This window comes from Panthera onca, chromosome B4 (genome assembly GCF_046562875.1).
Source record: "Panthera onca isolate mPanOnc1 chromosome B4, mPanOnc1 haplotype 2, whole genome shotgun sequence".
Classification (NCBI taxonomy): Eukaryota; Metazoa; Chordata; class Mammalia; order Carnivora; family Felidae; genus Panthera; species Panthera onca.
The window spans coordinates 74,501,682-74,515,398 of NC_138345.1; the positions used below are offsets into that span (position 1 = coordinate 74,501,682).

At 37.3% G+C, this 13,717-nt stretch overlaps 1 protein-coding gene across 6 annotated transcripts in view; it reads right to left on the reverse strand.

The window, feature by feature from the left end:
• SENP1 (SUMO specific peptidase 1) overlaps positions 1–13,717 on the reverse strand; it is a 55,142-nt gene that overhangs the window by 13,413 nt on the left and 28,012 nt on the right. For all 6 annotated transcript variants that reach the window (XM_060657811.2, XM_060657810.2, XM_060657809.2 and 3 more), the window contains 4 exons: positions 11,183–11,221; positions 10,234–10,318; positions 9,843–9,998; positions 8,633–8,764 (listed from right to left, as the gene is read on the reverse strand). In XM_060657811.2, coding sequence (XP_060513794.1) covers positions 8,633–8,764; positions 9,843–9,998; positions 10,234–10,318; positions 11,183–11,221 — 412 coding nt within the window. The remainder of the gene's footprint in view (positions 1–8,632; positions 8,765–9,842; positions 9,999–10,233; positions 10,319–11,182; positions 11,222–13,717) is intronic.

The window sequence follows — 13,717 nt, forward strand, 5'->3', positions numbered from 1 at the left end:
CTTGACTAGTTGGGCTTAATGTTTTACATTAAATGTTTTGCTCTCTTTACTGAGCATCACTTAAATTTAACAGCTTCTTGGAAACAACCAGGAAGCTGTGATCACTACTAATTCTCCATTTCCACTTTTGTTACAAAAGTCAGAATGCTAGGCAGAGTTATGTGCTCTGATTTCAGATGCTGATTCTGCAATAAAAGTCAGATGATCTTAGTATATCACTTATTATGTCTTACTTCTTACTTCCCTACTATCAATCAAGTAAGACTAACTTCTCTATACACAAGGCTATTGTGATACAGGATAGTTGAAAGACATTTCTTTCCTTTCAGAGATGAGACTTACAAAATAGGTAATTAGTCTGCCTGGCTAGTTAGGTTTGTCATCAGTGTAGTCAGTCTGCTACATAGATTCTACCTTAATTCACCTGTACTCCCTCACTCCCCATAAATGCTATGAGTCTTTTCCTTATGGTGTTTCCCTAGCTGGAAAGAAGTCAGAAATACAAAATTCCAACAGTCTAATGATTTTGCACTTTGGAAATAATTGACAATAATTAATAAGGAAAGACATGTCTGCTTGCTCTTTTCCTAATTCATCCATGTAAATTAATAGTAAGGGATGATAGGAAGAACAGGGTCCTGGAGGGAAAATAAAGAGACCGGAGAGCATCACCCTGTCTCTCCACACGGAATAGGGCATATTTAGTGCTGTGTAGAGAAGGAAGTGTTTCCTGCCCACAAGCATTTGGGTACCTACTCTGGCTTTTTTTTGTTTTTTAAGTTTATTTATTTATTTTGAGAGAGACAGACACAGCCTGAGTGGAGGAGGGGCAGAGAGAAAGGGAGAGAGAATTCCAAGCAGGCTCTGTGCTGTTAGCACAGAGTCCAATGTGGGGCTTGCATCCATGAAGCTGAGAGATCATGACCTGAGCTGAAGCCAAGAGTCGGATGCTCAACTGACTGAGCTACCCAGGTGCCCCTACTCTGGCTTTTTATATCCTTAATGATTTTCTACTTCTTCTATTGATTGTTGAGAGAGATGCGAAAGTCTCCAACAGTAATTAAAGATTTATCTATTTCTCCTTTCAGTTCTATCAGTTTTGCTTCACATATTTTGAAGTTCTGTTACTAGGTGTATACATATCTAGGTTAAGTACTCTTGAAGAACCTACTCCTTTTGAAATGTCTGTCACTGGTAATATTCCTTGCTCTGAATTCTACTTGATATGATATTAATACAGTTATATTTCATCTTTCTCTTGACTAGTACTTGAATCCTTTTACTTTTAACTGTCTGTGTCTTCACATTTAAAATGGGTTTCTTGGGGCACCTGGTTGGCTCAGTGGGAAGAGCACACAACTCTTGATCTCAGGGTTGTGAGTTGAGCCCCATGTTACGTGTAGAGATTACTAAAAAAATTTTAAAAAAGCAAAAACAGGGATTTGAAATAAATAATAAAACAAAATGGGTTTCTTTCTTGTGACAGTTCTGCTTTTTTTTTTTTTTTTTTTTTTTTTTTTTTTTAACAGAGACAGCACACTTGCATGCAAGCAGGGGAGAAGGACAGGTGGAGAGAGAGACAATCTTAAGGATGCTCCACACTCAGAGTGGAGCTGGGTGTGGGGCTCGATCCCACAACCCTGGAATCATGACCTGAGCTGAAATCGAGAGTCTGACGTTCAAATGACAGAGCCACCCAGGCCCCCCATGTACAAATTTTAAAGGGGAGGTAAAAATATCTCTTGAATAATATTTTAATATTTACTATACACTAAAATGACACATTTTGCATACATCACATTAAGTAAAATATACTATTAAAATTAATTTTACCTGTTTCTTTTTATTTTTTTCAATGTGACTACTGGAAAATTTAAGGGGCACCTAGATAGCGCGGTCGGTTAAGCATCCAACTTCAGCTCAGGTCATGATCTCATGGTTCATGAGTTTGAGCCCCGTGTCAGGCTCTGTGCTGACAGCTCAGAGCCTGAAGCCTGCTTCAAACTCTGTGTTTCCCTCTCTCTGCCCCTCCCCTGCTCATTCTCTCTCTCTCAAAAATAAACATTAAAAAAAATGTTTAATTACATATGTGGCTCACATTATATTTCTATTGGGTGTGCTGGCTTAGACCATTTACATTTAATGATTATTGATATTGCTGGGTCTGTTCTTCATATCTTTTTTCTTCTTTTCCTGGCTTCCATTGGATTGCGTATTTTTATTCCATTTTATCTTCATTATTTGCTTATTAACTATACCTCTTTTTTATTTTTGTTTTTCAGTGGTTGCTCTAGGATTTTTAATATAGGTCTTTAACTTATGACAATCTATCTTCGTATAACACTATACCACTTCACATACTGTGTAAAAATCTTATGCTAGTATGTACTTTCACTTCCCCCCTCTTTTGTGTTATGACTGTCATATCTTATATTCCAAATCCCACAATACATTGTCTTATTTCTGCTTTCACTAGTCAATTGTCTTACAGAGGTATTAAAAAATGAGGACATTTTCACTGCTCTTCATTCCTTTGTATAGATTCAAATTTCTACCTCATAGTTTCCTTTTGCCTGAAGAATACCCTTTAATATTTCTTATAAGACAGGTCTGTTAGTGATGCATTCTCTCGGCATTTGTTTGTCTGAAAAAAGTACACCCTTGTTTTTTGAAAGATGTATTTGCTGGGTACGGAATGTAAGTTGACAAGTTTTCTTTTCCCTTCAGTACCTTTTTCTTAAAAATTTTTTAAGTTTATTTTTTGAGATGGGGGCGGGGCAGAGAGAGAGAGAATCCCAAGCACTGACAGTGTAGAGCCCCAATGTGGGGCTCAAACCCACAAACTATGAGGTCATGACCTGAGCAGAAATCAAGAGTCAGACGCTTAACTGACTGAGCCACCCAGGCACCCCTTTCCTTCAGTATCTGAAAAAGGTAGCTACACTGTCTTCTGGCCTACACTTACTTCTGTTGGAAACACATTATATATTCCTTTAGTATATAATGTATCTATTTTCCTCTGGCTGCTTTTATTATGTTTTTCTTTACCACTGGTTTTCAGCAACTTGATTATTATACTTTTTGGTGTGGTGTCTCTTCTACTTGGGGTATGCTGAATTTCTTGAATCTGCCAGTGTTTAAGTTTCCAAAGTTGGAAAATCTACCATTGTATCTTCAAACATTTTTCTGATAACACTTACACCCATCTTTCCTTCTGAGATTCTAATTACATGCTCAGACTGCTTAATATTGCTCCACAGCTCATTGATACTCATCTTTCTTCAGCCTTTTGTTTCACTTGGATTGTTCCTGTTGCCATATATTGTAATTCACTACTTTTTTCTTCTGTAGGGTCCAATCTACTATTAATCTTACCTCATACATTCTCTATTTCAGATACTGTATTTTTCATCCCTGTTAAGTTCAACTGAAATCTTCTTTTACATCTTCCATTTTTCTCACCATAATGTTAATTTTCCTCTAAATTCCTAACCATATGGAATGTATTTATAATATCCCCTTTAATATCCTGCCAACGTAAGCTAGTTCTATCATTTTTGTCATTTCTGGGTATTTCTAGTAACTGTTTTTTCCTTTGTTCTAAGTTGCATTTTCCCTCTACCTTATATGCCTGGTAACATCTGACTGGATGCTGGATATTGTGATTTCATGTCACTAGGTTTTGTTGTTACCAGAATATGTTTTTATTTCTTTTTTATTAAAAAAATTTTTTTTTAACGTTTATTTATTTTTGAGACAGAGAGAGACAGAGCATGAACGGGGGAGGGGCAGAGAGAGAGGGAGACACAGAATCGGAAGCAGGCTCCAGGCTCTGAGCCATCAGCCAGCCCAGAGCCCGACGCGGGGCTCGAACTCACGGACCGCGAGACCGTGATCTGAGTTGAAGTCGGACGCTTAACCGACTGAGCCACCCAGGCGCCCCTGTATTTCTTTAAATATTGTTGGGCTTTTGTTCTGTGATACAGGTAAGTCATTCAACTCATTTTCAAGTTTTCAAGACTTAAATTAAACTTTGCTACCACAGGTCCAGAGTAGCCTCTATTCTAGGGCCAGCTTGGCCCAACTCCTGAGGTAATATCCTTTTGAGGCTCTATTCAATGCCTCATGACCTTTCCACTCTAACTGGTTGGAATACGAACTACTCTAAGCACCTGTGTTAGCTTTGAGGTTTGTTCTGATTCCTTTTTTTCTGGTGTTCTTTCCCTAGCCTCTGGTATTTTCTTTCTATATACGTACAGATCAATGCTCAGTCAAAGATTTAAGTGGGGCCTCTGCATGTCTCTGGGACTTTCTCTTTGTGCAGCCACCCTCCCTTCAGTATTGTACCTCACAAACCTTAGCGACTTTCACCTCCCTAATGTCTGAATTGTCTCCTCCACTTGGCAAGACTGTCAGATACTTCCAGTTTCTTCCAGCTCTCTACCCTCAACATACCACCCTAGTGAGGTGGGGAAATCATTAGCTCATCCCTTTCATTTTCCTTCTCTCAGGGATCTTGTTATCCACCATCTGAAAATTGTTGTCTCATGTTCTGTTCAGTTTTCTAGCTAAACTGAAAGGGTAAACCTCATCCATTTTATTTTATCATGACCAGAAGCAGAAGTCAGATCCATTTACTTGTATGCCTACATAATTTCCATGTATTTCTAAATTTATCTGAAGACTTATAAAACAATGCTTAAGCCCTCTAAGAAGTAGAATCATCAGGCTATAAAGCACAAACATCAAGCCACTGAATCACAGAAGTTACCTAAATCAATCGCCAGGAATCAACAAATAATTTCTAGTGCTGGCATCCATTTAAAAATATTTCCTTTCTGGGGCACCTGGGTGGCTCAGTCAGTTAAGCATTTGACTTTGGCTCAGGTCATGATCTCATGGTTCTTGAGTCTGAGCCCCACACTGGGGTCTGTGCTGACAGTGTGGAGCCCGGAGCCTGCTTCGGATTCGATGTCTCCCTCTCTATCTGCCCCTCCCCTCTTCACGCTCTCTCTCTTTCTCAATCTCTCTAAAATAAAGATATCATATGTTTTCACTCATATGTGCAACTTGAGAAACTTAACAGAAGACCATGGGGGAAGGAGAAAAAAATAGTTACAAACAGAGAGGGAGGGAGGCAAACCATAAGAGACAAATACAGAGAACAAACTGAAGCTTGATTGGGGGTGGGGACAGGGAAGAGGGGAAAATGGGTGATGGGCATTGAGGAGGCCACTTGTTGGTATGAGCACTGGGTGTTGTATGTAAGCGATGAATCACGGGAATCTACCCTCAAAACCAAGAGCATACTGTATATACTATTTAGTCAACTTGACAATAAATTATATTAAAAGTAAACAAATATTTTTGAAACATTTCCTTTGTTTCTTGATTGTGATTTTTAATCTAGTTTTGCAACTAATTCCACCTCTTCTTAACCCTGACCTCCTTTCTTTAGATATTTCTATTCAAAACTAATTGCCAGACCCAGTATAGAAATCCCCATCTATAATGTCCCTGGTGTTATCAGCCTTCCAGCCTCCTTTTGTACTCTTTACAAAGGCAGCCAGTTCCCACATTCCATTTTTGAGAAGTTTCATTTTCTTATAGTGAGTTAAAATGTCAATCCTGTCAATCATTAGTCCTCTGAAGCTATACAGAATTTAACTATTCATCTATACATAAATCCACTCATGAAAATATGTTTGAAAGCTGTTATTTTATGAACAGGTAATGTAGCCAACTCTTCTTTTAGTAAAGAGATAAGAGAAAGGGTAGCCTAATGGCTTTCTGTACATATTCTAAATACAGGACTTCTAGGTTTTATTTTCCTTATTAAACTAAACCTGATCCCCTTTACTTCTAGGATCTTATATTCCTTGTCTATAAAATGGTAAGAATATTATATCAGTTACCTTATTTTGGAGAAATATTTAAAGTAGCCTATAAAAGTGATAGGAAATACAGAAAGAAGAGAAATGGTTATAATGAAAATATATATTTGAGGGAAGAATAGGATTGGAGAGAGGACAAATTACTTGCAAAAGAAAACTGAGAACTCACAACTGAGAAACAGAATAACTTATTTTTAAATGAACATGAATACTTAAGGATATCTACTATTTCCTCATCAGAATGTTAACTTCTCAAGAACAGTAACCTTAAAAGCCTGAAAAATACAGTACTTTGACAATGGTGCATTTCAAAATAGTTATCATCGGGGCGCCTGGGTGGCGCAGTCGGTTAAGCGTCCGACTTCAGCCAGGTCACGATCTCGCGGTCCCTGAGTTCAAGCCCCGCGTCAGGCTCTGGGCTGATGGCTCGGAGCCTGGAGCCTGTTTCCGATTCTGTGTCTCCCCCTCTCTCTGGCCCTCCCCCGTTCATGCTCTGTCTCTCTCTGTCCCAAAAATAAATAAAAAACGTTGAAAAAAAAAAATTTTAAAAAAAAATAAAAAAATAAATAAAAAAAAAAACAAAATAGCTATCATCATCACAGACATGTGAACTGGTACCTGCTTTCAAGGTTAACATAATTCTAGCAAGCACTCCCTACACAAGTTATGGGTAGGTGTAGTAGAGATAAAGTAGACAAGGAATCTCTCCTTCTCCTCGACTCTCCTACATAATGTAATTTCCATTAACTTTGCTTGCTAGAAACCAAACCTTTGATGGGCCGAGGGAATGGAAAATATGTCCTGATGAATGCCGCTTCTGTAAGGTATCTCACTGAGGTAACTGCCACAGTAAATAGCAAGGACTCAGCTCATATCCCACTCATTGCTGCCCTCTAGGAGGTTTTGCGTAATTTACAACAAATGAGCTACAAGCCAAATAGAATAACTGACCCCTTCCCATTTAGCAGTAGTAGGCAAAAAATGGCAAGAAACCACAGATTAATGTCTTAAAATCAAAAACATTTAATTGGTGGATACTTTTGACTGTCCTTGATTTCTATTTTGCCCTTTGATTTGGTGAACTCTTTTTTTTTTTTCTTTCTGTTATTTGATCCAATGTTCTAGTATCACTATTCTGAGCAAGGGTGGTTTCCCCTAAAGCAAGACAATATCAAACCATATATTCCTTAACATTTTTGTTCAAAGATTTATTCAGGGAGTGATGAACTTCTGAAATTTGTATTTTAGAAACTGACCTTTGGCAAAAAGAATGGGGCTAGTCCAGCTGGCCCTAAAGAAAATCAACATGCTGGGCATGGCATATGGCTCTCACATTCAATACATCTAATCCTAAGACAGGATCCAATTTAAGATTTTGAGGCAGTATAGCATAACAGATAAGACCCAACGCTTGGGTCTAAATCCTGGCTCTGCTACTTACTAGCCATATAACTTTAGAAGTTTCTTAATCTTTCCAGGCTTTGTTTCTTCATCTATAAAACAGAGACAGTTAAACTACAGTATATACCTCTCCAAGGTTTGTGGCGACTGTTATATGAATAGAACACATAAAACACTTACAATAATAGTGCCTAGCATGAGGTAAATGCTCAAAAGATGTTAGCCAATATTATTATTTGGAAGACTGTAAGCATACAAGACAAAACTTTAGGTATCTAGAATAGCTAGTGCATACTATACTGAGTTTCTAAAAATCTCCCACAGCTGTGAAGTTTTGAGTATACTCAATATATCAGGCAAGGATGTTTCTTCTGGGCCTAAGAAAGGAAGAAGCTACTCAGGGAAAAAACCCAACCCAGTTCTCTTCTTTTGCCACGAAAATATCGCTCTGAAATAAAATAGGCTCCTACAAGTTTAAGACTGTTTAAAGACTGTAGTATAATTAATCTACTTAAAATTATTAGCAGAAGCTGAGAGCCATAGCTTTCTTTCCTTTCTTTCAACCCAGTACATCAAATATTTAATAATACAGCTTTTTCAATGTCAGTTTAAAAAATATCACGGGGGTGTCTGGGTGGCTCAGTCAGTTAAGCATCCAACTTTGGCTCAGGTCATGATCTCACGGTTTGTGAGTTTGAGCCTGGCATTGGGCTCTCTTTTGTCAGCACAGAGCCTGCTTCAGTTCCTCTGTGTACCTCTCCTTCTGCCCCTCTCCCACTTGCACACACATGCGCACTCTCGCTCTCAAAAATAAGCACTTCCAAAATATATATATCATATATGTAATAAATGTAGGCTACTTATAAATGTAGGCTACTTGAGAAAGCTTATCTCTCATATCCTAAGTGATCTAGAACAAGTAGAGATAAAAAAGGAAGTAGAAATGGAATCCCTAATGGAAATCCCAAAGAACTCCTTCATGCTACAACACAGTCCACTATTAAATATTTGCTCGATAGATGAACTACTGGGTAGGTGCCTTAAAGAGAGTGAGAATGAATGTCCTTTCCCTCAGTGTCTAAACTGTCTAAACATAAAATGGTAAATCAGCAGTTCTCAGACTTGAAGGTACATAAAAAATAAACTGGGGTATTTGCTTAAAATGAGTATCTCCACCACACTGTCTCATACTTATTCAGGAGAATGGAGAAACCCTAAGAGAGCTGATTCTACACAGGTCATCTGAGGACCACATTTCAAGAAACAGTGAGGTAACACCTTGACTTAGTTTCCACTTAATGCTTACTATTTGAATATAAAAACAGGTGCGAGATTACCTCATCATTGAGCCAGTTCAGATGGTTCAGAGTTTGAATATCTTTGCGTGTAATGGTCAAGCGGAATGCTTCACTCAGAACTTCATCTTGGTTCCCATTACGAAATACATTTTTTATTTCCTTCTCCATTTCCTAGGGAACCAAGAGGTACCAGAGATGAAGTGTACATGGCTATAGACACACTAGATCTCTCACCAAACCCCATATAACCCCCAGACTATATCAGTAATCAACTGTTCACTTCTAACATTTTGGTTTCTGTTCTTTCCAGTAATCTCCTGGGTTATCTCCTTTCATTCCATCCTGTCCCCCCTTCTCATTGCAGCACAACATTTCAGACCTTTCTTCCTTTTATTCCTAAAGTCTGAAATAACCTTCTGCTATCAAATTTTCTAAGTCTACAAGAAGACCTAATTATACTTCATATCTTTGGCCCACACAATTTCTTAACAAATAGACTCTTTCCCAAAAGGTAGCAGGGGATACAGGTAGTGTGTTTCAGACATTTTTCTAGAAAAATTTGGGTTTTTAAAATGTAAATTATGGAATCCAGCACACTATAATACATGTGTTATACTTACTAACTATATGATAGTTTTTCAAACAGAAGAATGAGTCAAGGAACAGATTATCTTAAAATGTACAAAGACTTTGGGGTGCCTGGGTGGCTCAGTCAGTTAAGCATCCAACCTAGCCTTAGTAATGATCTCACGGTTTGTGAGTCTGAGTCTTGCATTGGGTTCTCTGCTGTCAGCACAAAGCCCACTTCAGATCCTCTGTCCCCATCTATCTCTGACCCTCCCAAGCTTGTGCATGCACACATGCACTCTCAAAAATAAATATTAAAAAAGTCTACAGACTTTAATATATTTAACTGATTTTTTATTACTTAAAAAAATAGTAAGCCTCAACTTACTATCTGATGTCAAACTACCGTACATATACATTAAAAGTAAAAATGTACATAAAACACAAATTTATTAAATGTTTTTTCACTGAAGTCATGAAAAACCACTCACAATTCTTTCTTCAATTTTCAATAATCCTTTAAAAATAAAGCCAAGATTAGTAATACAAATGAAAGCGGGAGTATGCAATACAATGGATACTTTAAATGCCAGGTATTCTATTATTTCTATGTTTGAAATTCATTCTAAGTATCTTTTCTAAACACGCTTGTTAGCACAAGAATCCATAGTACGTAATTTACCTCTGTGATTTCAGGAAATTCATCTTCACTATCAGTTAATTTATGACCTTTCTTTTCTGTTTCTTGGGTGATCGTGACAGGGATCTCCTTTTCAAGAGGTACACGAAGATGCAGTTCTACTGAATCATGTACTGAATGTTCCTGTTCCTGCAGTCTCTGCAAAACAGAACTTTAGAATAAGTGGGATAAATAAAACTACTATTTGTCTACATACATTGAGTAGAACCATCTGGAGAGACCAAGCACATAGACTAATCACACAATATAAGTGCTATGCTATCATAGCAGCTCGCAATTACAACTTTGATCCCAAATCCAGGTAATCTTCTAAATTAGTTGCAACTTGGATGTGCTATTTATTTACACTCTTATCCCCAATTTTGTTTTTTACCTGGTTTTGAAGCTGCAATGCTAGTGCTTTCTGCTCTTCAATCTGGCGCAATCTCTCCCGTGCTCGAGAATCATAAACACTAGTTCTAGGAAATGAAAAGGAATGTGACACAAATGCAGACCACTGTCTTAGCATCATGCATGTTACTGATGAACAATGAGCACTAAACATAAAACCTCCATATAGAAAGTCTAAAGTGCCTACACTAACCTTATCGCTATTTAAGACAGAGTGAAACCACATGGTGTTATTGAAATTATCATACTATTTTTAATCAAATGATGAAATTATTAGTTTGTTGCTAAATGTGAACAGGTGATATTTGTGGCTATGTGTAAATGTGTAGTACTTTTTTTTTAACATTAAAATTTAGAGATTAACATAATCTCTAAGATTATGGAGAGACTGAAGCTTCATTCTAGAAATCCAAAAATGTGATCGAATCCCAAAGGAGCAAATAATACAAGATACTATTGAGGTTTTAATTCAAATACTGTACTTATGATCCAAAAGAAAAAATATGGATTTATTTTTTTCTCTAAAAACAGTGAACAAGTCCAGGGATCTGAATACCTTAGAGTTATTAAAACTGGAAACTAAAAACTTTTAGTGATTTTTCAAACTCCAGAAATGTGAATTATTCAATAAATTAGTTCTACCAATGTAAAAATAAGGGCACTTATTTTCCTTTCCATGTAATACTTAATATCGAAATAGTTTTCCAATTCAATTTAGCTTCAGCAATTGTTATATATTTAATAAACCTGAGCATAGAAATGCCCCAACCCCAAGAGAATTTTAAAAACCCAACAACTTAAAAGCTGTTTTATAAATAGATATAAATAGGGAATTTTTACTGACTAAAAATAGGTAGGGTGATTGGCTAATTGACTTCTTCTGAGAAGGAAGAGACTGAGAAAGAAAAATGATACCAAAAACAATAACTTACAATTCTTTGATCCACAGCTCTGCCTGGAAAAATGCAGGACTATGGTGGGGGAAAAAAATGGCAAATGAACAGGAGGCTCATAAGAAAATTCAAATATTTTCACCAAGAAAATCAGTCATTGAAATAATTTAAAAGAATGCTTTATATGTATACAACAAAGCAAAGGTCATAAATTACATAAAATAATTGTAACTGGGAACTAAAGGAATACAGCTATGAGTCACTCACATACATAGTAGTTAAAAAGGTGGCCCAAAGTTCAGCAGAGAAATTAACTGTAACACAGGTCCTTACTTGCACCTTGCTCCTTATGAGACCAACCCAACGGGAAAGAGTACATCACTTGTCAAGATAATATATTAAGCTAGAACGTTACTCTTCCAAAATGGTATAGATTGACAGATTTATTAATGATTTAGTCAAACCTTATGGGATCTTGGACTTCTTCCTGTCAGTCTACTTGAATCAAAATATATTCAACCAAGTCATAATGGATACTGAAAATCCCCACCGACAGAATAGTCTGTATCAGATGGTTAGTTAGCCAATGAACCAAAGTGGAGAATTAGCAATATACAGCTCCACTCCAAAGATGAGAGACCAATTCTATTCCACACGGCTCTTGCTGACAACCCAAATGAATAATGCTTAGTTAGCATAGTCACAGGCATGTCCCTCTTCCAGAGCCCCTTGCTCTTCTCACACATCCTCATCTCCTTGCCAATCCCTAACTGTGATCTCTCACAGAAACAAACAGAAGAGTGAACACTTTTCCAAAAAAAACTTTCAGATACAAGTAGAAGAAGTGCACAGAGCATGAAATTGGGAGTTAAGAGACCTGGATCTCCTGGAGTGGACCCGGATTCACTGTGTGACTTTGAACAAGTCACTTCATTTCCATGGTCCTTAGCTTCAAATTTGTAAAACATGGAGGTTAGAATCCCTTTCAGTTCTTGAATTGCTACAGTCTGTCCTAGTGAAGGCAAGAACAAGGACTCAGAAGGTATCCCTTGCTCCCCAGACTACCTTTTGAGAATTAGTATTCCCAACCATCCTTAGGGTAGGGTTTGGCAATGAATATGCTGTTCTACTGCCTCCCCACTGTCACTGAGGTTAGTAAGGGGAAAACATAGGAGAAGCGGCCTATGCCTTTGGCACAGTGGATACTGATGTAACAACCAAGATAGAAAGCCACAAAGATCAGTGGTAGCACTGTGAGGGGCTTAGTATGTGATACTAAAAACAAATGAACATGAAAACACATTGACTGCACAACATAAAGTGACAGGAATTGCCCAGAATTTCATAGTAGTAGATCTTGCTATTGAAATTTGTCTGCTTCCTTTATTAGAACATAAGCTTAATGAGGATAGGAATTTTTGTTTTTTCTATTTACTCCTGTATCCTCTGCACCAAGAATTGTGCCTGGCACACGGCAAGTACTCAGTGTTTATTGAATACGTGAATAATGTAAGGGAAAAGTATTTCTCTTCAGTGGACGTAGGTATTTGATGGATTAGGAAAGTAAAATGCAGGGGGAAAAAACAAAATCTTCTTGCTTTTCAAAGAGATTATATATTATTTCTCATTATGATTGAAGCATACAGTAAAAATAACTACAACTACTTATGAGCACCTACTTAGTACTCTGTGTGAAGTTCTGCTCTAGCTGTTTTATATTAGTTAAGCCTCATGATAATTCTCTTTTAGTTAAACCTCAATATAGAATAAGGAATTATTACTCATGTGTATAGAAGAGGAAATGGGAAGTTCAGAAGGATCATCTGTCTTGGAAGAGTCAGGATTAGAAACTGTGTCCAATTCCAAAGGCTGTGATTTCTACTATTGTAACATACCTTTCAATAAACCAAAGCCTTAAACCAACATGAAGATGACGAGTTCTTGGGCTATGCAAGAGAGCCTTTTAGGATTTCTAGGAAATTCATTTGTTTAACAAAGATTTATTTACTAAGTATCCATCATGTACCAGGCATTATGATCCACACTAGATGACAAATGCAAAAGTATTAGTAATAAATAAGATATAGGGATAAAAGTACCAGAGGAAAAGACTAATACTATCTGGAGAAGTCAGAGTAATGTCCTGAGAAAAAAATAACACCTGAGTCAGATTTTGAAAAGCAAAACGAGATTAACAAGTGGACAAGGAAAGAGAGGAAATTCCAGGGGTTAGGATCAGCATGTACAATGGCACAAAAACAGGAAACAGCATGCTATATTCTAGGAAATAAGGGCAGATCTTCACTGCTAGAATTTAATGGACAGGCAGTGGTGGGAGATTAAGAATAAAGAGCCCATTGGCCAAGACTTGGGAAAGCGGGCTCCAACTGCAATAAACAGCATTATTCAATCGGCCTTATCCAACAGATCATTTCTCCCTCCCTCTCATTCTTCAGGCATCACTAGTAGAAATCCTCCATAAAGGAAAGGCACACAGAGTAAAGAACTACTGAAGAATTAAAAGCATTCTCTACATGAGATCGACTTTTTCCCAATAAAGAATACCTACTTTTG